We start from the raw sequence: 22,005 nt of genomic DNA, 5'->3' as shown, positions 1-22,005 counted from the left end.
CAGCCTCATCAGCTACATATTTCTAATCTGACAGCGGTCTTGAACTCTAAAGGCGTAAGGACTTGGATGTCTGTCTATTCTCCGCTCTCAAAAGCAAAGCAACCATTTGGTGCTTGACAAATAAGAACACAAGCAGGCATTATTTTATAAACCAGCTATTTCATGAGCTCCAGCAGCAGCAAGTCATCTGCAAGTGGCAGCAACAAAAGTACAAACCATTAGGTTGTAGCGATGGTATGGCTCTGGGTAATTTCACAATTTCATATGATTCAATTCTGATAAAGAGACGTTTGATTTGATTGTAGAATAATGATCGATGCATCTTCATGCATCACATTTCTGGTTTGTTTTTCCTGAAAACTTTAATTGATACAAATACTATACTTTCACAATTTACTATACTTACACAATTTACAACATCATATCAGTGCAAGCAAGACAAATAATCATTCAAGCTAATATTATAATACATGTAGGTATCGAGATTCTTTCCTCTACCCGGACACAGCATTGCATGTGCATGTCTTTTTGAGGTTTGTGGGAAATAAACATTGTTAGCTTGAGGAAGTCTGGGACTTGCAAACATTTCAAGATGTTTTCTTATTGCTCTCCTATTCTTTTTCAACAGTCAAGCACCAAGCACTGTGGGCTGATGTCTGCACTGCACTGCTCTGCTCCTGAAGACTCGTGGCTGTTGCTCATGAAGCAGGTGTGTCATCTTTACTCAGTAAACACAACTTCACACGTTTTTGCCTCTAAATATTCAGCAGTGTCACAAAACCTGTCCTTTTTACAGGAAAACAAAAGATTAACTGCCTCAGGTTTATATGCCTCAGCCAAACAGTCAGGTATAGGAAATACACAACCACAGTCCCTAATGACCACAAAAGAGCTGTCGCAAATCATTAAGGTGTAACAAATATGTTGAACCTTCATTGTTTGGATATATACGCATTGTGTCGTTAATTTGCATACAATTTCTTAAGGTATGGCCACAAATATTGATCTTTGATCTTTCACCTGTGCAAAATACAATGATGCCTTCAAGGCCTTCCTGAGATATTTCGCTCAAGAGAGTGGAACTAACCAACAAATGAGCAGATTCAAATCTACACCTGATTCAAAGACATTTCTGAATGAATGAGAATCTACACAGAAAGCACTGAACTAAAGCAACTCACACACATTCAAATGCTGAGAAATTATGATGCTTTTATCTATTTGTTTTACTAAGAGAGGTTAGAGTTAATCCTAACGTTCTTTCTAAACCGACTATGTATTGGTCCTGGTTCTCTCTCTTCTCTTGGTCTGTCTGTGTTCCTCTGTGATTCTTTCCATGAAATGATACAGAGAGGAAGGAAGGAGTGTGTGGGAAATCAAACAGCCAGAGTAGCTGTGTGTATGGGTGTGTGTTTTTGCAGGAAAAGCCAGGCGGGCAGTTGGTTCTGGAGATATGGCCCTCATGTACAACCTGCAGTGCACAAACGCAGCTGGTGGAGGAAACAGACACACACCAGACACACTCCCTTCCCACAGCATGTCAACCGAAGAGCTGTGACAGGGTGAGCACGCACTAATAATTACAAGTAAAGGAAATACTCAGGGTGTCTAACTTGAGATTGATGATTGACAAAGTGATAGGTGTGCAAGTGTTGATTATTTCCTGTTCGTCATGTGTGTACTGACCACATTCACGCTCCTGAAGCACTGCTGCTCTAATGTCATCTTTGCTGTGCTTTCACAACCTGATCTCTGGGAATACAAATATTTATTTTCTTTCATTGTTTTAAATATTACCTTTAGAAATAACACATTTATTATCAAATCTTGAATTGCTATGGTGATCAGTGTGTATGATTACCACACACTTTGTTTGTTTAAAAAAACAAACTGTAGTGTGTAACTTTTGATTATAAACAAATTAGATTCAAACCATTGTCAAATGAGTTCACACAATACTAATTAAGTTTATGAACTCCACACACACACACACACACAACTCTCTGTGTTTGTCAGTATAGCGGTGTTTGGCTCTTGAGTCGCCTAGCAACATTCCTGTGCTGCACACAGTGAGTGATTTGTTCAGAAGGAGGAAACGGAGCATCACTGTACCAGTAAAATGAGATGCCAGTAAACTCGGAGTATGACGGAAACACAAAGAAGCGCCCACCAAAAAGTTTCAGAAATGAATTTTACTACTTCAGCAGTTTGACAGGATAAACACTTCTTGCCCCCACCCGCCCCTGCACTGCTGCTGTATACACACAAATGCTCCCTCAGACAAGTCTGATAGCATTGCTTGACAGAGTCACCGAAAAACTAATAATATTCCACCGTTTCTTTTCACAATGACCAAACAGTAAAACAATAAAAGTGACAAACTGCAACATTAATAAACATTTGATATTGGACTTTTTGCCAGTATCCAATATATTGGCGGTGCTTAGCCTGATAACAGATACCAATAAATATGTGTTTTACCCTTGCACGTAACTGCAAATGTCATTTAGTCTCTCTTCTGTCAGGTAACATAATATTTGCATAATCATCTTACAGCAGATATAGCTATGGTGATGTGATAATATCGTGAATCCCTAAAACACAACAATCACAGGTGGGAATTTTAATTTTCAAAACAATACCACTAATTAATGATGGCTGTGCTCGTATTCAGATTCTCTCACAATAAACAATAAGGAATTCAAGCAGTTATTCCAATGAGACGGAAGCATGTAGAGAAAAAACACAGAAAAGTTTCTTTCAGAATATAAATAGCTATTATAGTGACAAGGACAACCAGCTCGATATTGTTGCATTTTAAGAGTAACTGATACATGATCATTGTCTATTGGATGTGTAAAAATAAAAAAAGGATGGTTAACAAGGATATGATATGTTGTTGTTGTTGTTGTTGTTGGGGAAGGTGCAGTTGTCTGTAAATAGGTCACAACTATTAGGTTTTCACACTGTGCGATCAATTTTAATCAAGGTCATTTCACTACAGCTGTAGACTGTCATAACTGTGGAAGAGTGATAACGAAATAAAAGGAAGAGGGGAAAACACAACGGTTGTTGAAGTCCTGCCTGGTAGTTACACAGCTGTGAAACACTAATTAATTGTATTTAATTGATAAAAGGTTCCCAGTGAAGGGGGAGGGGCGAGCTCCCTGCAAATGTTTAATTTGATTTAATGAGCGGCGCGCACACTCTCTCTCTCACACACACACATACACACACGTGCACGCGCTCACTCACTTACACACAGGAGACACGTTATTGTAAACACGCACATGCCAACTGACACTACAGCTGTTGCATGTTAACCAGCGAGCCAACGGCAGCCGGCCACTGTCAGACACTCCACTACTAGCATGAGTAACCTATGGATTTTGTAATAAACAGTCCACCAGTGGTGGAACATGCATGCAAAGAAATCATGCAGAAACGATCGGACAGTGGAAGAAAAAAAAGGAAAAGCCCTGCCGGTCTCTTTCGCCATTACTTACATCATCCCATTTCATAAATTTGTTGCCCTTTCTCAGGCTCTCTGGCACGGACACTGGCTTGAGCTGCAGCGCATGAACTCCAGGCTGTGCCCCTGCCATTGACTCATCTGCTCTTCTCGACGCACGGCTGGGGGTAGAAATGAGTCACTTCACTCTCTTCTGCTCTTATTAATTCTTCCTCTCTTCTTGTAATCTGCTCAAAAGCAGATCTGGCGGAAACCCACTACTGCTGCTGCCAGTATGACATGCCCGCACTGACGGCGGCGGTGGCGCGTCTCGGCTTTGGAGAGCAGTGGAGGCGGACGCAGGCGCAGCAGAGCGGGTACACTGCCGGACTGGACTGACTGAGCGACACGCAGCCAGAGAGAAGACGCGTAGAAAAGGGTGGTTGGGGGGGGGGATCTGAATGAGTGGCACGTCTGGTTTCAAATTGTGCAAGTCAATGCAGGGACAGGATCGATGCCTGAAGTGATCTAGCGCCTCCGTGCGTCCGAGGCAATACCCAATGGCCCCAAGCTTGGAGTGGGTGAGACGCAGGGGATCAGGCTTGTGAGGAAAAACTTGGAATGATGTCATTCTCAGAGCAAGTGCACGCAACAGTTCAGTTTGTTTAACAATGTTGCATGTTTGGGATACAAATACATTATTGCTTGTAGGTTGTTGTGAAGGATACACAAGGTAAAACTATAGTGAGTGAAAATCCATCAGCAGCATCAGCATTTTGTTACAAACTATTGAAGATAGAACTGATGGCAGTTCTCACTGGACTCAGAAGCCCTGCAGGATCAGAGCTATCATTGAGGGATTGATGACCACTTTGTGTATAGAAGAGAAACTCTGAGAATTTGTAGTTATTCTCACATTACCAGCTTAATGTTCAACTACGATTCAATACAGATGCAGATTTGACAATTCACATTCAAGTGTCATGATGCCTTTTTCCATACATGCATCATGAATAACGACAGAAAACGTGCTATCTGTGAGACTGCTCAGAGTTGTAGAGGGAGAAGGGTCAGAGATGAAAGCTATTGCAGCCAATTTAACTCCGCTCCATTGTTGTATGGCTTAATCACACGCAGCCATATGGTTTCTGGTATGACCGTTCTCAATCATCTCAAGATCACGTACAGAAGACTACGTTCAGCTCATCAGTCACACATTCAATTCTGAATCAATTCTGATTCACTTCCGTTCAGATTTGACGAAGGGTCTTGCATATGAAATTAAGGTGATAATGAGTATATAAGACAGCACACGTGAGTGATACACAGACACCTTTGTGCATGTTCATCAGTAACATCTCCATGAGGACTACTGCTCCTGACAAGCTCAATGTACACACACACAGTCTAGTTTCCTTGACATCAGAAGACATTGACTTACATTAATTTTTTTGTAGACTTATTCTAAACTTAATCCCAACTACTACTGACCTAACCCTTAACCGCACCCCATCCTAACCACACAACATGTCTTCACCTTGTTATCATTTACATTACGGGGACTTGCTTTTGCACACACACACAGATCAGAACTGACCATCAGATTTATTTGTCCACACAGACTTGAAAAAAATTCAGATCTGAGTCACAAAAGCAAAAAAACAAACAAAACAAACTAAAAACCACATCTGAGTCACATCAGCCTGGCAATCTGAAATAGCTGTAGACTCTGCACCCAGAGGTGGATACAGGATGGAATTGTGGCAAACAGCAAAAGACAGCTATGGGAGAAAATAAGAAAACCATCCACACCCATCAGCTGGAATAGATGCTTATTTATGTTTCAGTGCCCATACACGACTGTGGGCATTTTTACTTCTTCAAAGTTCTGTGAGTCAAGAATGCGTCACTGCCTTAAGGACTTTTTTTTTTTTTAGTTTAACTTTCTTGTTCAATAAGACATAGAAGCCCTCTGGGCATTGTACCACCCACACTGGTTATTTTCTGCCACTTCCAAAAGGAGACTGAAGCCTATTCAAGCCCTCCAAGCACCCCCCCGCCCCACCTCTGTGTTTGTGGTCAGTCAATGGCCGGTGCTGACAGTCAAATGTGTCAGATGAGTCGGACCTGTCAAATTGTGACCGGCCCCTTCTCATGTCAGTCGTAATAGGAGTCTGTTTGAGTTTGCCGCCTGTCATTAATGATTGATTAAAAGTGACAGTTTGGAGACCAGGCCTCAGAAAGGAGCTCAGTGACTGGAGATTGGTGAAGTCAGTGAGGGATTCCAGTGTGTATGTGTCTGTGAGTGAGTGTGTGAGTGAGTGAGTGAGTGAGAAAAATTAGTGAAATTAAAAGTCAATAATTCCAAAGAAGCATGTATTCAGTAAGAACAGCATACAGTATAGACAGTATACCATCATACCAGAGCAGAGCCACAAACGGTGAGTCATTGTTTTTCCACCCATGCCTCAGACTTTGATATCCATTATTAGTCTTCCTATCAGACCTGAGGTACCAGCCAAATCTAAAACCAGCCGCTGCATTCTCAAAGGCAAAGGCCTCCAGTACAAGGAGAAATTGTCAGAATATTAAAACACGAGAAATTTCCTTTTTGTCTTCATTCCAAGAGACACCGAGCTTCTGAAATAAAACCATACGAGATGTCAATAGTCACTTTCTTTTTCCCTATTTTGTAACTAATAATGTGGATGCTGCTTTAGGAGGCGAAGGTGTCAGGAGATATTAAGCTGCGCACACATCATTATTTGTGTAGATATATTCCTGCGCTGCATGGTTCCAGCAGCAACAACATTAAACTTGAAATTTGACAGACTGTGCACCAAGGTATTCATTCAGAGTGTGATACAGGACCCCTGTATATGATTAAGTCAAACACAAGGAAGCTAATATATTCTTCCAATTTATTTGTACATTTAGTCAGACAAACAAGGGTAATTAATTATATTAGTAGTACAATCACCACACATGGGGCCCAAAGGCAGTTGCCCACTTCCATTTGGTAATTTGTCGCTGTGTGTGGAGGCCAGTTTCATCAAGATAGATTTGACCTTCAGCACAATTTACTGACCAAACAAGGACCCCCTGAGTTCATCTAAAGGGATCAATATTTCATTGAGGTCAGTGGTCAGCGGTGTCATCAGCACAGTGAATATCCAACATGCAACATCCAACAAAGTAAGGTTTTTTTTTTGCCTCTTATGTACATGAAAGAATAAACAGAGTGTGGGCATGATGAGGAACAGGTGTTCTCAAATGGCTGCCTGCTGGTGCCTTCATTAGCAATATTAAGTCCAGATCTCTCCCAAGCAACACCTTTAGCACACTGTTAACTACACTAAATTATAGGCCAAAGTCCACCTGCATGCCTCTCTGCCCTTTCACCTTCAGACATCAACAGCTGCTTGTATCACTTATCTTTAGATGCCAGGAATGAACAATAATTATCCTACATAATATGGGAAAATCCCTTTTTTGATAAGCTGAGCTGTGAAACTTCAAACAGACTGGCACTCGATGAAAAGGGGTTGTTGTGAATAAGACGTTAAAACTCTCTTATCTAAAATTATATCAACCTGAAAGACCTTTTTATTTCAAGGTCAATATCTGTTTTTTTAAGATGTGATGTAGCAAGAGTGTGAGGGACTGCAGTATATGAAGTCTCTGGACCTGGCACGGGGTCTCTCTATGCCGATACCTGCATTGTCCTCTTTATGAACCCATACAGCATGATGCAGATTGAAGACAGTACATTAGCAGCATCTTGTGGTTCAATCTCATCAGTGCACGTATGGGGGGGTTTAACACCATACTCTTCTACTTTTTTTCCTCCCCAAATACCTTCTCAATAACATGCACGGGATATATAAAACATAACCTTAATCATACAATAGATTTGCATTTTCAAGCTGTTATTTGAAGTGTCATTGAAATTTGACAGGGACAAAACTGTAAGAGCCACTTACAGGATTGTTTATTTTTAGCGTCTCTATTATAGTAAATGAAATGGAAATTCCAATAATTCCCTTGAGACATTGTAAAATTTCAATACAATCTCTAATAAAGACTATATTATATAAACTTTGTTGTTTCTCTCGGCCCGTTTCATCTTGCAGGGAGGGGCGTGGCTAACTGTAGCCGAGGCAGCTGACAAGGCACACCTGGTTTCTTTTCTGCATCAACCTCCAAATAATGTGCAGTGCAATGTCATTACGATTGCCCTGATCTTTTCATTAGGGAAAACAAAACGACACAGAACAACAAAGGGGAACTCCAATACTCTGTCTCTCAGGTGACCATAACGACCTTCCTTAACACCTTGACTCAGTAGAAACGAACAACCTGAAACTGGGTCGGGGGGGTGTGAATGACCGACGTTGTTTAACTTATCGTCTCTCAAGGTTTCCAGACTACAGAGGCTAAATACCGGTTCTTTTCTCTCGAATGACAGGTGAGACGTCTTCAAACTACCTTCTGAAGATGACTGTGACCTGGTTGAATGATTACATTCATAGACAGCTTCTTTTTTTAATTTTTTGCATCTCAGGATGTTTGTAATTATTGCTTTTTGCAGGCTTCCTTGTCAGCCTTCAGCTTTTTGTATTCCTTCTGTGTTGTCTTGTGCGTGCAGGCCAGCCTCCTGCCACCTCTGCCTGCCTTTATTTTTCTTTTTGGACAATGAACTCCAAGTCATCATGGTCAGGCAAATCATTTTTGGTTATTTTGTCTCTGCTTTGGGGTCCTAACTGCAAAACCTAACAAACTTGAAACTTTTAACTATATACATTTATTGGTCAACACTTTATTGACTTTATTGTTTCAAGCCTGCTTTGCTGAGTGGTTTGAGAGAACAGTAGCATGATTACTGCTTACATATGAGTTTATACTTGTATGGCCTTAAGAGTGTGTAAAATCAAACTACCGAAAGTTGGGTATCTGACAACAAGCAGAGCCAAGATTTAAATACTCTGAAGCCAAGTGATTCTGACTGTTCCTCATATCCACCTGGTGCGAGGGGAAACCACTCAATAGTAATTCATGGGCATCCCTGCTAATTATGTGAGTATAACCTATTTACTCTTGTATTATGGGACCATCAGGCTTGGTATTATAAATGGTTACAGTTCAAAGGGACTCGCTACCACTCATACTTATAAAATATTGCATAAGTACTGGCAAGCTTAACTACTACTTAGTGAATACGAGCTCTTCAAAGGGAGCAGGGATGTGGTTTGTTGCCTATAAAAAGACCAAAGCTGTTCTGGGACCTTTTAAAGCAAATGGAACAGTGTGGCGAGTTCACCAACAGAGTGCGCTGTGACCTTACTATGTCACTGGTGGCTTTCTTCTGCTTACTATTAAAAATAATCCTCTCAAGGTTCAGGAACTTCATTGTCCATTCAGTCCAAATTCCTGGTAACTAACATAACACGGAACATGTGCAGTGAAAAACGATATGTTAAAAACTTAACAGCTTGCAGAGGGGGCCCACAGCCTGTGTTTCAGGTCAAATTATGAGTTTAAAAAACTCTGGAGCTCTTTTTCTCTCAAACCTGACTCTGCTGACACAATAATGTGTTATTTTGACATTATTCACACCTGGAGAGTTGCAGCAACCTTGAGTGAGACAGTGGAGGTTTTAATATGTCTCATTCCTTGCTCTGTGTCTGTAACCAAACACCTCTACTACTTCTATTGTCTTATCTGAGATTGAGGAGGGGAAAAAAAAAACTGGCAGGTGTTCTTCCCCTCAGGCAACAGACTTCAGAAATGGAGAAAATGGAGGGTGGGAGTTGGAATGAGGAAAGAGCAGACATGCATGAATACGTATACATGCACACAACAATACGCACACAGCATATACTTTGACACATGTCTGAGTGTGTTATAAGATCACACAGCCAGTGCTTTTACATGTAGTGTAAACATGTCTGAGGGTGTGTATTAGATACTCATTACAGAGGACTGGGTAAGCTCTGGGAGAGACTGGGAAAGAAAACAAACAAACCCTACGGGGTGGCTGAGAGGAGTGGTGAGAAGCAGAGGGAGGCCTCTCCCAGTGTAATTCAAGTTCAATAACTGACCTCTAACCTTGCTCTAACTCAGGTTACACAGTTCTGGTGAGACAGATTATAGGCACAGTTACCTCACAGCTGTGGACACTATACACCTCAACAGAAGCTTTATACACACACACACACACACACACACATGTGGTACCAAAAACAAAAAAAAGGTCAGTTGGTAATGTCAACAATCAGCTAAGTATTCCTGAATATCAAATGGCAACATGTATGACAGGTTTCGCAATCTGTGCACTTTTTGGGTATGATGTAAAGAAACCAGGACCACACAGAGCCCTTTCACAGCCAGGAAGCAGAAGACATTGTTCACCTGCACAACCACAGCTGGGCCAGTTTCACTCTGTCAGAAAGAGCTAATTAACTACATGTCAAAACGATCACAGAAGAAAAACACAGCCACTTCAAACCACTGTCAAATACTAGTAATCGCTCTGTTTACACACAGATATGGGGCTCCCATCAGCGTTTCAGTGGACTCGTTTGTCTGCAGTAAATGTATCCTCAGTAACTAGAATTCAAACAAGATGAAGGAAGGTGCCTGTTTTTTACTGTGTTGATGTTTTGGTGCCAGGTTAACCACACTCCATACACATTTGGGTGTCTACCTGGTAGCAGTTGTTGTTTTATTTACATTAGCGCACGCAAGCAAAGAAAGTAAACACACGACCGTAACAGTTGTCACAAAAAATAACAAACAGTATTTTATTCCAGGTTTGCAAACAAAACTCCTGCTTTTCTGTGTTTGAATTAGTGTTTACTTAAATATATCAATTTGCCACATGAATCCAGATTTTGCAACTTCCAGATGAGGCCAGTGAAAGGGTTGCAGATGCCATGGTTGTGGCCGCAGCCTAAAAATGGTTCACATCTCATGCTGTGTTAGCATAACCATGGTCACATGTTTGAGGCAGAGACTGAGCGAGTGAGGGAGAAAGAGCAACTGAAACTTCATTTGAACAGTACAGTTCTGCGCAATAACAACACTTGGCAAACAAAAAAGAAATGCCCAGCCGAAATTGATTGCTTTTCATTTGACCACTTCCCTCCCAGCTGGGGCATTGCTTTGGTTAAGACACATTCTCATCCCAGACATCTGTGCTTCTAGGCAACTTCAGCTTCTATTGTGTGGTGCAACAGTAGATGGGGCTGCAGGTCTGTAACACTACAACAGAACAGAGTCAAACGATTCAACCCAATCTCCTTGTCTCTCTCCTTGTTTTTTCTTTTCTTTTCTTTCCACTTGTCCCCGTGGACTCAATATTTATGGCTTGGTAAAACTAACATGGAACGGGAAGTTGACCAACATATCAAGTGTCAAGGTCTTGTCAGAAAGGCCCTAAATTTGCATCATTACAGCTCATCCTCTGGGGAGATGGTGGGGCTAATTCAGACCATATTCACACAGCTGGGTCAGAGAAGAGTTTGGTCAGCTTTTTTCATGTTTTCATAGTCATAGCTTGCCTATATGGCTTTTCCCTAATCATCGTTATATTACACAATGTCCAAGTATAATTTCAATACTGACATCTTTAGACAAAGCAAAACACATCATTGTAGTCTAAATGAAAACCAGGATTTATCAGAACCCTGCCCCTCCCACTGTGACTTTGCCATTTAGCGCGTTTGTTATAAGTAGGTCTGCCAATCAGCAATTCACAAAGGGTCTATTGTCTGTGGGCCACTATGGCACAGCTCCAGAGAGGGTGTAAAACTCCTGTCTGCTCTGATAGCAATCTGTAGCTAAAGCCCTTCTCCCAATCCCTACACGCAGCAACAACCCAGTGTTGACAAAGCCTAGGCCACACTGAGATGCTGATCTAAGGTCAGTTTTGTGCCCCACAAATGGTTTCAAGTGAAGGATTAAGTGGAGGTAAGCTGGTTTTAGGTCTGCGCCTAAGGCCAGGTGCGGAGTTAGGGATCAGGCTTTGTGCAGTGGTGGACCTTTTTCCCCTTAAAGTGTGCCTAAATCCTTTTAAGAAAGAAAATGTTGATGTTTACATCCTAGCTGTGACCCCCTCTTGGCCTCTCTGCGCGAGCATTCCTGCCATAGCTGTGACATCTTGCTAAGCTTTAGGACACTAGAGGGATAGTGAAAACAACGCCTAATCACAGCCACAGGGCACCTGCATGATAACAAAGCAACCCCTTAACCCCTCTGTGTTTGTGTGTGTTCCTTAATGCACATATGTATAAATCTATGTGTGTGTGCATGTTTGTGTGTGTGTGTGTGTGTGTGTGTGCATTGCTGTGCTGCACTCGGGACCCTTGGGCAAAAGGTGCACCAATTCTTGACAGAGGGATTCAGCGTCGACCAAACATTAACCCAGAATGAATGACCAGCAGTGGGCTTGGCCAGGAAAGTCAGTCATATAATGACATTTAATTCAACATACTGTATTTACTGTACACACAGAGGGGGATTCCTAACACTTTGATCTTATATGCACTGAAATTCCATAATGGACTAACAGATTCGGTAGTCATACACTAGCTCAAATACAAGGAGATCAGATTCAAGTATAATGCTGCTTCACCAGCACTTGATAGCACCAATGCTATATCATCTATTTTAATGCATTTTATAAAACTGCAAAAAGTCAAAATAAAGTTGTTGTTCACTCTTGCTTTCCTGGATACCTGTTTAATAATGTACACATTCCCTGTCCCTAACATAGAAAACGGTTTAGGTGAGGTTTTCATTTACGTGTTCAATGCTGTAAAGCAGCGTAGTAAATTTTGTTTTGTTGGCGGACGGCTTTGGGTGCGAAGCAGGGCTTTGGCTGTGGACTGCTGAGCTTGAGGAGATAGGTCAACACAGGTCAACCGAGTGCAGCTAAACAAACACGCGCTATCAAAGAGGAAATTTCCTGTCCAATCTCAAGTTTTCTCTTCACAGTGTCCATTCACCAGATGATCCCAAGGGATGAGAAAACAGGTTTGTGTAAGTGACTGTTGGTACAATGACACTATGCTGACTGGTCACCGTATTGCCTTCGCAATTACTATGCTGAGATTATCACAGAAAAGAGTAAAAGAAATATAAAAATTAAATCATAAAAACTTTAAAAACAGTTGCTTGTTATAAAAAGTGTATTTTTTTTCTTTTTAAATAAAAGCATTACATTTCCATTTCATGCCATGTTAAATTCAGCAAAGGGACGGCATGCGGATGTGTCACACAGCAATTAACCATCAGGGAGGGTTTGGCTCTAAACCCTTGCAACGTTTCAAATTGCTTCCCAGCCACAATTCCTCCATCCTCTTTGACTCAATTACCTGTCACCTCCACACACAAAGGACACTCTATGGAAGGCAATTTCTTATGCAGACGTACACATAGGTACACAAACGTGTTCACACTGCTTGCACACACACAAATGCAGACACACACTTACACACGACGAGGAACAATACAATAGTTCTTATGGTTGCTAGGTGCTGTTGTAATTTATGGTGGGATAGAGTTACAGGCTTAGCCCCACATTAGTGTCTTCCTACCAGGTGATGAGAGTTTGCAGACGGGGCTTTAGTTCTTCCTTTCCAGCTTGTGGAGATATTCGGCATGATATGTAGCTGTGAAAAAAAGAGATGAGAGCTCAGTCATTTAATGTAAATGAGGCAGAGAAACACAGTGGGGGGTGTTTTTTCTGTTGAGTAGAGCACAAGATTTTCTGTATAAATTCAATTTTTGAATGAAATCTAATATCACATTTTGGGAACAAGCTGCCAAAGAACTCATATCATGCTTGCCAACAGTATCACATATTTTCTGATACTGTCAAAAACTTTCTGCCAGAGACCTTTTTTTTTCTTTCTAACATTAACTGAACACTTTAAGTATACAATAGAGAACAGTGACACATATAACTATGGCTCTAAGAATTCTTGATGAACACCACAGGCAGCTCTTTATATTGGCTTGGGTTTGTGAGTAATGCAATTTTGGAAAATGAAAAAGATAATCAAAAAAGGGTGTCCCTGAAGAATCTTATCCTCAAGATCTAGAGTAACGGAGAACTCTGGCAGTCGATCAGAATTCACAGAACGAGGATCAGATATGTAACTCTTATTCTAGTTCAATCTTTTTGACAATACTCCTGCCATGTGGCGATCAGCTATGTTTGAGCTGATGGAAAACCTGTGAGAAAACATGGGGAAAGATATTGAAGATGTGATTTTACGATATAAATGCTTCAACCTGCATCAACCAAGGTCACAGAACTTTTTTTGTCAAAACAAAATAATCAATCTAAGCGCAGTAATGATGAAAAAGAAGTAATTGACTTAAATGTACATGACAGACTGTGTTTTTCATCATTACATTTAGGAGGAATACCGATCAGTCTCAGCAAAAACTAATCCTGATTTGTACAATTGTCTCATTCCTTTTTCTCCAATGAAAACTCAGAGTGCTTGCGTGTATGTGTTTTTGCTGCTATGTCTCTGTGGTAGATCACAGTATTTACTTAATGTACAAGATCATGTGCATATGTCAATGTGTATTCATGCTGTAATAATATGTGTGTGTGTATGGTGCACGTGTGCACCACAGCGTGGACCTCCCCCGCAATACTGCAGAGATTTTTCATCACATGAAAGCCAACAGGGGGTGGTATGCATGCAGGGCGAGTCGCTTCCATCTGCCCTGTCCACTTAAATTAGTGGGGCCTCGCATCCAGCAGCATCTGGTTCCAATATGGAACCAGGCGGAAGGGTGGGTGCCTCACTGTGCGGCGGAAAATACAGCCTACTGTACCTTTAAATAGCCCTCAGGAGGCTAAGGACGGATGCTGGCCCTATCGCCCTATCCCAAGATTCTTTGTATCTGGCCTAACACTTCTTCCCTTTGAAAGAGGACAAATGTACAATTAGGCAGGAATGCCTGCAAAGCTGTTTTCCAAGCGTGTGTTCGCAGAGCTGGCTCAGGCAAATGGTGGATGGTGAGAGGTTATGCACCGTCAACCTCCTTCACTGTTCCGTGGTGAGATGCACTGTCTGACCCTGGCCGAGCTGGGTTTCTCTGGTTCTACTGGTCCTTGTTTGGGTTAGCCTCTTGTTGTTCTGGTTCTGCAGCAGTTTGCCGAGCCAGGTCTCTGTCAGCACTCCTCTGTGGCACAAGTCTGCAAAGATCCCTCCTCCTCCTCCTCCTTCTCCTCCTCGTCTTTCCCTGGACAAGAGGCACTTCAGAGCTTACACATAATTCAAAGGTTTCCATCTCGACCATAATTCACACTGCTCACTACCCTAAATAAAGGGGCTGTCTCTAACGTCGGTGATTGCATGTTTGTCAAGCGAATTGTCCGTGCAGCAGACTTGAGAGGAGGAAGAGAAGCATGATGATGACACGCTTACACACAGGAACGTGCACAGGAGCCATCATCCTATATCCTATAAGATCTGTAAGATAAACATAAAAGAACTAAAATGACGTCAGTATAAATCAAATGTGTTCACGCATTGCAAAGATGTGAATTGCTGTTAATGAACCATCAGAATATAATGCTTCCATCTTAGTATTGTATAAGTAAGTTGTGACTCAAAAATGGCTTTGCAATCTGACCAAACTGCAATCACCAAAAGAAAAAAATAATCTATGTAATCCGGTACTTGCATCTGTCCAGCAATGCACTTTGAAAATATGCTGGCAGCCAAAACAACTCTTATGTTAAAGTATGTTTTAAAAAGATTCAGATGCGTCTGTTAGTGTAAAGCTACTATACAAAAACCACAAATTGTATAAGAGGCTCTCTGGAGTCTCTCCCTTGAATTTCCTGAGCACAGGGAGTCTGTGTTTCCATTAGCCATGAGGGAGGAGAACATGAAGCGAGAAACACTGTGCCATCAGATAAGACTGATGACAAGGCAGAGAGAATCGATGACAAACTCCTGACAGCTTTGGCCCATGTCTTCAGACCTAGTCCGCCTGTTGAAATATAGATCGCAGTGTGCCTCTAACCCACACACACACACACACACATACACACACAGACAGAGTCAGGTCTGCAGACACTTGTGTAATGTGTGAGTGAATGTTCAGACAAGCCACAGGAAAGCATAACAGTGCTGCTATCAGAGCAAAAATGGCCATCTGGATGTTTGGATTTTTACCTTTTTTATGTTGCTAACTATGTGAAATATTACCTCCATGTACCTCATTGTTCACACTCACTGCAATTGTTACAAAAACCCTTGCCCTTTGACCTCATGCGATGGAGTGCACACAAGCACAGAGCAATAATCAAAGGGCATATGCAAGACAGCGGGAGCTTAAACTTTATCTTGCTGCCGCCTGCCTCTCAAATTGAACACTGCGACACTGTGACCAGGAAACATTACTTGAGTGAGTCCACACCACCCAAAGACAACTGCCATAACAAAACAAGTGCTAAACTAGGTAATTTTATTAAGTTGTGACTTCCCTTCTTTTCCTTCCCTACATCAGGGGTTCACAGGTCAAGAGGATCTGTCAGCAGTGACAGAGAGGATTATGGGTGTGGGCATTCCATTGGCAGTCATTACTGCCCTCAGTCAGCACCCGTACGCTCTCTCTCCCCCTCTTTTCTCATCCTCTGTCTTTCTGTCTCATCTCTCTCTTGTCCCCTGACAGACTAAGAAGCAATTTGTGTCACATTAGGGATACCCAAGGTATAATTCTTTTTCATGCCAAATCCCTTGCTGTTTTTCAGCCGTCCTTTTGAAGAAACAGATGCCTTGCTGAATTTAACAGTAATGTCTTTTAAACTTTTTTTTTTTTTTTCTTCAATATTTCCCAACATTTTGGGATGGAATCCAGCATATCTCCTGTGCACATTGCGAGCAAAGTTGTTTAGTTAGCAGAACTGTTACTCTACATTCCTGCTACATTACAATCACCTATCCAAATATGACACAAAAAGAGAAGGAAAATGAGTGTGAGCAGCAGTGTGAGGTTTGGACCCCTGCACTAGAACCCCAGCCCAGTAGGATTCCTCACATTCCAGCCCGTGCTGGAGCTGGAGCTCGTAATAGATCTGAGCAGGCCTGCTGGGCTCAGTGCATTGTGGCCTGTCCTCTCTTCCTCAGTTTTCGTCTCTGGAACAAGACAGTGTTTTTCCTTGTAGAACACCTTCCTGAGAACAGCCTCAGGTACAGACTTTCCCTCCCTCTGTCATCAAAAAAGCACACAGGAATATTTCTTCCCTTTTTCTCCTGCCCTTCGTCCAGTTTCTCCTCATGCAAGTGTAACAGGATAGCAGGAGTTTACATCACGGCAGAGCGAGGGGCTGGGTCTTTTTTGACAGTAATGCAAGGGACATTTGTTTACCTAACCTTATGGGTCACAGTGCAGTTTAGCAGGGAATGAATGACTTCATTTTTAGGGTTTAAATTAAAGGGTTCCTCCTCGCTTGAACTTAAAACAGATTTGTGCATGCCTTGGAATGAACAAAGTACTCACTCACTCACTCAGTACACAGACCTTTCTACTCCGTGTAACAATAAAACAAAAGGGCAAAGAGTTTAAGTAATGGCAAGCGTATAACAGATGGCTGCACACACATTTGTTTACAGTTATTACATTCCTTAGTACTGTTTTTAGATCTTAGATCTAGTAAATTCATCATACATTTAGTAAAAAAAAATCTTTCATTCCCCTGACATGGTGTCAGTTACTTCAACAGTTATTGGGCTACGCCATATTTGAGGGAAATTGCTACCTTATGTGCCTTTTAAAAAAACCCACTGGATTTTGAATGGGACCTTTTAAAAAGGGGGTAGTGTTTCATTTAGAGTTGGTGGTCATTTTGGCAATGTGATTTTACCACCAAGGAGCCTTGGAACCATTTACACTCACACATGGCATCAAGGCCTGCTGTGGTGGTGATCAAGTGCTTTGGAGATGCCTGGACACCATAAGAACACAAATTAGAGCCCATCTCTCCCTTACTTCCCCCACACCAAACTATTCAGAGCTATAGGAGCATGCTCGCTCCCTCTCACTACAACCTTTCATGCTGCGTATTCGTCAAAGGAGAATTGATTAAAGGCCCTGTTAAATGACTTCCTTTTCAGAGCTATTATTTTCCAATAACCAAAGGAGAGACGATTGAGATCAGTACTCTAATCTGTTGTTTCCCTCTCCTCCTTATTGGTGTTTTTGTTAGAACCTTGCAAAAGAGCTAACTCCATTTTTCCTGTCAGTCATCAGGTTGTAATACTGGGGATCATGGATGTAACTTAAGACTTCTCAAGCACTCACGCGCAGGCCTTTTTCAGAGAACAGAGTAAAACAAGTCACTCTCCAAACCCTCTGACAAATAACCTATGCCACAAAGAGCCTGTAACTCTGCCACCCAGGGAAAAAATGCTTTGAAGCTGCAATAGAAAAGAGGACTCGCCAGTGCAGCACTGGGTTCAGATCCTGAACTTCACAAGAGGAGGCTACAGAAATCTCTGGGACAATAGAAATCCTTGAACTCTTTCAGACACACAGCTACTGACGTGGAGTCTTTAGTGATGGATTCTCTCCCAGGAGCCAAACAGCAGCTATTTTGCTGTCACTGGTAGTATAAAATGCAGAGCAAGAATATGTTTGGAATGGCAATATGTCATGCTTCCCCAGTGCCAAATTGAGTTGAAAGTCAAGTTTAGCTATAAAAACACAACACAGATGGGAAGAAGAATGAAAAGATAAGAGGGGATAAGGACTTTTCATTCTGTGTCAGCAGAAACAGCTACAGTGTCCGTCTTCCTCTGGGCTCTAATCAGAACTCACCATCTCCCTTCAACTTCAAAGATTCCTGTAAACACCTGCTTGTATCTCACCTCTGCATCTGTGTGGGTAAATACCGCCAATTCTTGTTCGTCTATGTACAGACAAGACCTCCACTAGCAACCTCTGGACAGTTATTTCTTCTGTAGCCATGCATCACATCTCCTCTCAAGATGAAGAGCTTGTGGAGATGAAAAGCAAACGCTCTGTCGGGGGGAAACCCATTGTAAAGAGGAGACCTTCAGGTGAGAAATATGCGGTTTTGGCAAACAACAGTCACATTCATACAGGTGGTCCCAGACGCCCTAACCAAACAGAGGTCATGGATTGAGCGGCATCGGGATTGTGTAAAAACAATTCTGCGGTATGCTCATATCTCTCACTTTAATGATTAATCTGATCAAGCCAACTTTTCATGTGTCGACAGCGACGCCAATGTTCTCTGAGCTTTTTTGACTTGTCATGTGGACGTGTAATAACAAGAAGTGTTGTGTCTCACAGCAGCCGCACAATAACCTTTCAACAGCTGAGACGCCTGCATCTCAGACGCTTGTGATATACTGTACGCCATGATATTAACGGCTAATCTACGACAAGATCGTGATTGTGAGATGCTGCTGTTATGTTTGCCAATTCTCCGTGTAAAGCTGTGGCATATGAAGAAGTTCATCTGAACAAAGTGGTTCGTATTTTTTAACGAGGACTCCCCCACCTTCACTACTTTTACTGGTAGTTACATCAATTCAGGCTATTTTAAGCGTTTTACGCACAGATCTGACATGTGCCTCTAATTCTCTGCATTTTAACATGCACCCCTTCATTACGGCATGGATTGGAAGCTTAGCACTCACTTTTCACTCATTCCTGTGCGGATTCTGTGCCTGCTCTCTCTCACCTTCGCCTGTTTCATGCCGTTCAGTTCGACATGCTCGGCTTACTCCACAAGTCCCCAATTGACCAAAAGTAAACCTAAACCCTTTGGCTCTCTTTGCCACTGAGACACGAGATGTTACTTTTCTTCAAGAAAAATGCTGCTTTCAGCGCCGACTCCGAGCGTCAAAGCACCGACAATGTTTCAAACCAGGAACCACAGATGACTTTTCGAATGGTGAAACAAAGCTGGCTTTTGTGCCGTGGTTCTGGGAGGCCGCTCACTCTTGTCATGTACATGTGAAATTAATTAGGAGGAAATACTAAAACACTTGGGTGGAAATTGCTTTTCACCAGATGTTCTACATATGAGGATCGATTTAGTATTCTTAGCAAAGCAACATGACTATATAACTTCTTTGCTTGCCTCTTTGATGAAAGCCAATCTGTCACTCACGGCACATAAAAAGAAGTCAGGGTTATATGCTACTGTTTGTTCCACTTTATGGAGTCTTAGGTAATGTGATTACTTAACCAGGTTAGGAAAATAGAATGTTTCATTCTGGGGTAAAACTCAACACACTGACAAGAGGCCCAGTGTTTCTCAGCGATCCATGCATAAAACAAACGAGTGGTCTTTTTACTTGTCTATTGCCCTTAAGACAGAGAAGCCAAAAAAATAAGAGAAAAATCGCTGCCGGATGTGAGACCGACCATAAGAAAGGTGTCCAGATATGCCAGTAGCTCACTTTTCATATGTCATGCATATGTTTTTGGTGTGCTTGGAAAAGAGCCAGCCTTCGCACACATGTCTGTTTGTGGTGTTATGGTAAAACTCCATGATACGGATATAAAAAGCACAGCGTGCAGTGCAGTGACAAGGCGAGAGCCAAGATGAATTGCTAGATCAGAAACTTTTAATTTCTTGCCTTCCGGTTACATTGGCTGCACCACTGCACAATGTCAAAGATGTGTATAGAACAAGGGAACTACTTTAATGTAGCTCACTGCACTGCCAGCTGGACAAATGTAAACATGAAGGAGGAACAGTGGCAAAAAAAAAAAACTCTGATTATAGTGGTTTTATTTCAAACCTCATCATTCACTCTCATTGTAACTGACAAAACACACACTGAGCTTCAGTTCGTTCCTAACCTTCTGTTAATAACTGTCCTCATCTCCCTTTCTCACATTGCATTACCACTCAAACATCACAAAACAGCTGTCAAATTTGCATAATTTAATGTCTCAGTGGTTCGGAAATTAAAGTGGAGAACAAAAATGCTTCAAAACAATGAATCTTCTTGTTGAACTGAGTTTAATCAACATTTTTTGACTCATCTGAAGTTCATCCCTTCACATGCTGCAGAAGTTCCCTCAAATGTGTTTCTTTGCTTTTTCACTTTGTGTCCAGTTCCTCTGTGCTGCTCTTACATCATTCTAAAGCCACTGTAGAGTTTTATTTTGCTGTGGGATAAATCCATTGCCAGCCAGTCTGTCTTACATCATTACTTTTCCTCTCTATTCTACTCTAATAGCACTACACAGTACTACAACTAGCAGCACAACACTGTCCTAATAACGTATCACAGCATGAAGTAACACATGGTTTGCTTAAACAGGGCTTTTGTTCAGTCAGAAGGTAAATGTCAGCAGTTGGGGCACCAATGGGAAAAGTACTGTATGTATCAACTTTCAGGGCTTAAATTAGTTGCTACACCAAGCTGTAAGTTAACAAAAAAAATTGTCACACCTGGAAAAAGTCTGTTTTCTATTTAATTTAGTTCTTGGTGATTAAAACCTTTTTACCTTTTTAAAAAATCTTGGCATTTCAGTCATTTTCAGACTAGTCAGTGCATATGAACTACAGAAACTTTGGTCAAAAACTTGATCTCAATGTTTTGACCACTTGTGCATGACACTGCGTACGCGGGTTTTTCTGCAACTGAAAGAGAGCTGGCCTGGCCGACTGAGGCCAAGTGACTCCACACCAAAATATAGCAGCGCTCCCCATAGCTTCTGTTGCTCTGTGTATATTCAAGAGAATCTAAGCCATCTGGAGTCTGTTTATTGTATTACAAATGACACATAATGGTAATCTGGCATGTGATGACAGAGTGTGAATTACAGACAAGGGGCATGGAACGGGTATTAACCTTCATTTGATTTCCTTTATGGAGAACATTTAATTTAAGGCCACATTTTGCCTACCTGATTATTCATTACAATAAGCTCACCCATAACTATGAAACAGGATAAACAGAGGAAACCGCCAATTAAATCACATTCCAGGGAAGATTGGGGGGCTTACTGTATACAGAACAGATAGTTTAGTGACATAAATATTTACACAAACTGCCACGAATTAAGACAGATGTTACCAGGAAATAGGCTACACTGTGAAGGGCCCACAGCAAGGGTTTTTCTAAATTTACTTGCCTCCGTTGAGTCCCTATTTTCAAAAACTGTTTCCCACTTTTTTTTCAGAGCAAATGAAACAGGACAACAGTTGCAGCTCTGTGCGGCTCCGCACAATAAATCACCCCGCCAGGCTTGTCCTCGTAACACGATGTGCTTTCTTTTCTCTTGTGTTTTTTTTTTTTTTCAAATGTTGAAAGCTTAATATGATGTGAACATTTATTTTCCATTGACATTTACAGCAAATACCTACATGGATCATGTATCTCAAGCAGAGAGAGCGTGTGAGAGAGAAAGAGAGAGAGAGAGAGAGAGAGAGAGAGAGAGAGAGATGGGCGGAGATATGAATAGTTGCATCAGACTGGCCCTAGTAGAAGTTAAAGATACATACTGCATGTCCAGGGAGTGGATGTCAG

General features: G+C 41.7%; 1 protein-coding gene across 3 annotated transcripts in view; it reads right to left on the bottom strand.

The window, feature by feature from the left end:
• The window catches only part of LOC131444203 (1-phosphatidylinositol 4,5-bisphosphate phosphodiesterase beta-1), a 158,533-nt gene that overhangs the window by 100,602 nt on the left and 35,926 nt on the right, over positions 1 to 22,005 (bottom strand). For 2 of the 3 annotated variants that reach the window (XM_058614406.1, XM_058614408.1), the window contains exon 1: positions 3,507 to 3,860. In XM_058614406.1, coding sequence (XP_058470389.1) covers positions 3,507 to 3,605 — 99 coding nt within the window. In that variant the 5' untranslated portion in view covers positions 3,606 to 3,860. Of the gene's footprint in view, positions 1 to 3,506; positions 3,861 to 13,050; positions 13,126 to 22,005 lie in introns of those variants that run through there. The other variant, XM_058614407.1, reaches the window with a different exon arrangement.

This window comes from Solea solea, chromosome 17, assembly GCF_958295425.1.
Source record: "Solea solea chromosome 17, fSolSol10.1, whole genome shotgun sequence".
NCBI lineage: Eukaryota > Metazoa > Chordata > Actinopteri > Pleuronectiformes > Soleidae > Solea > Solea solea.
This window is presented reverse-complemented; position numbering and strand designations above follow the sequence as displayed.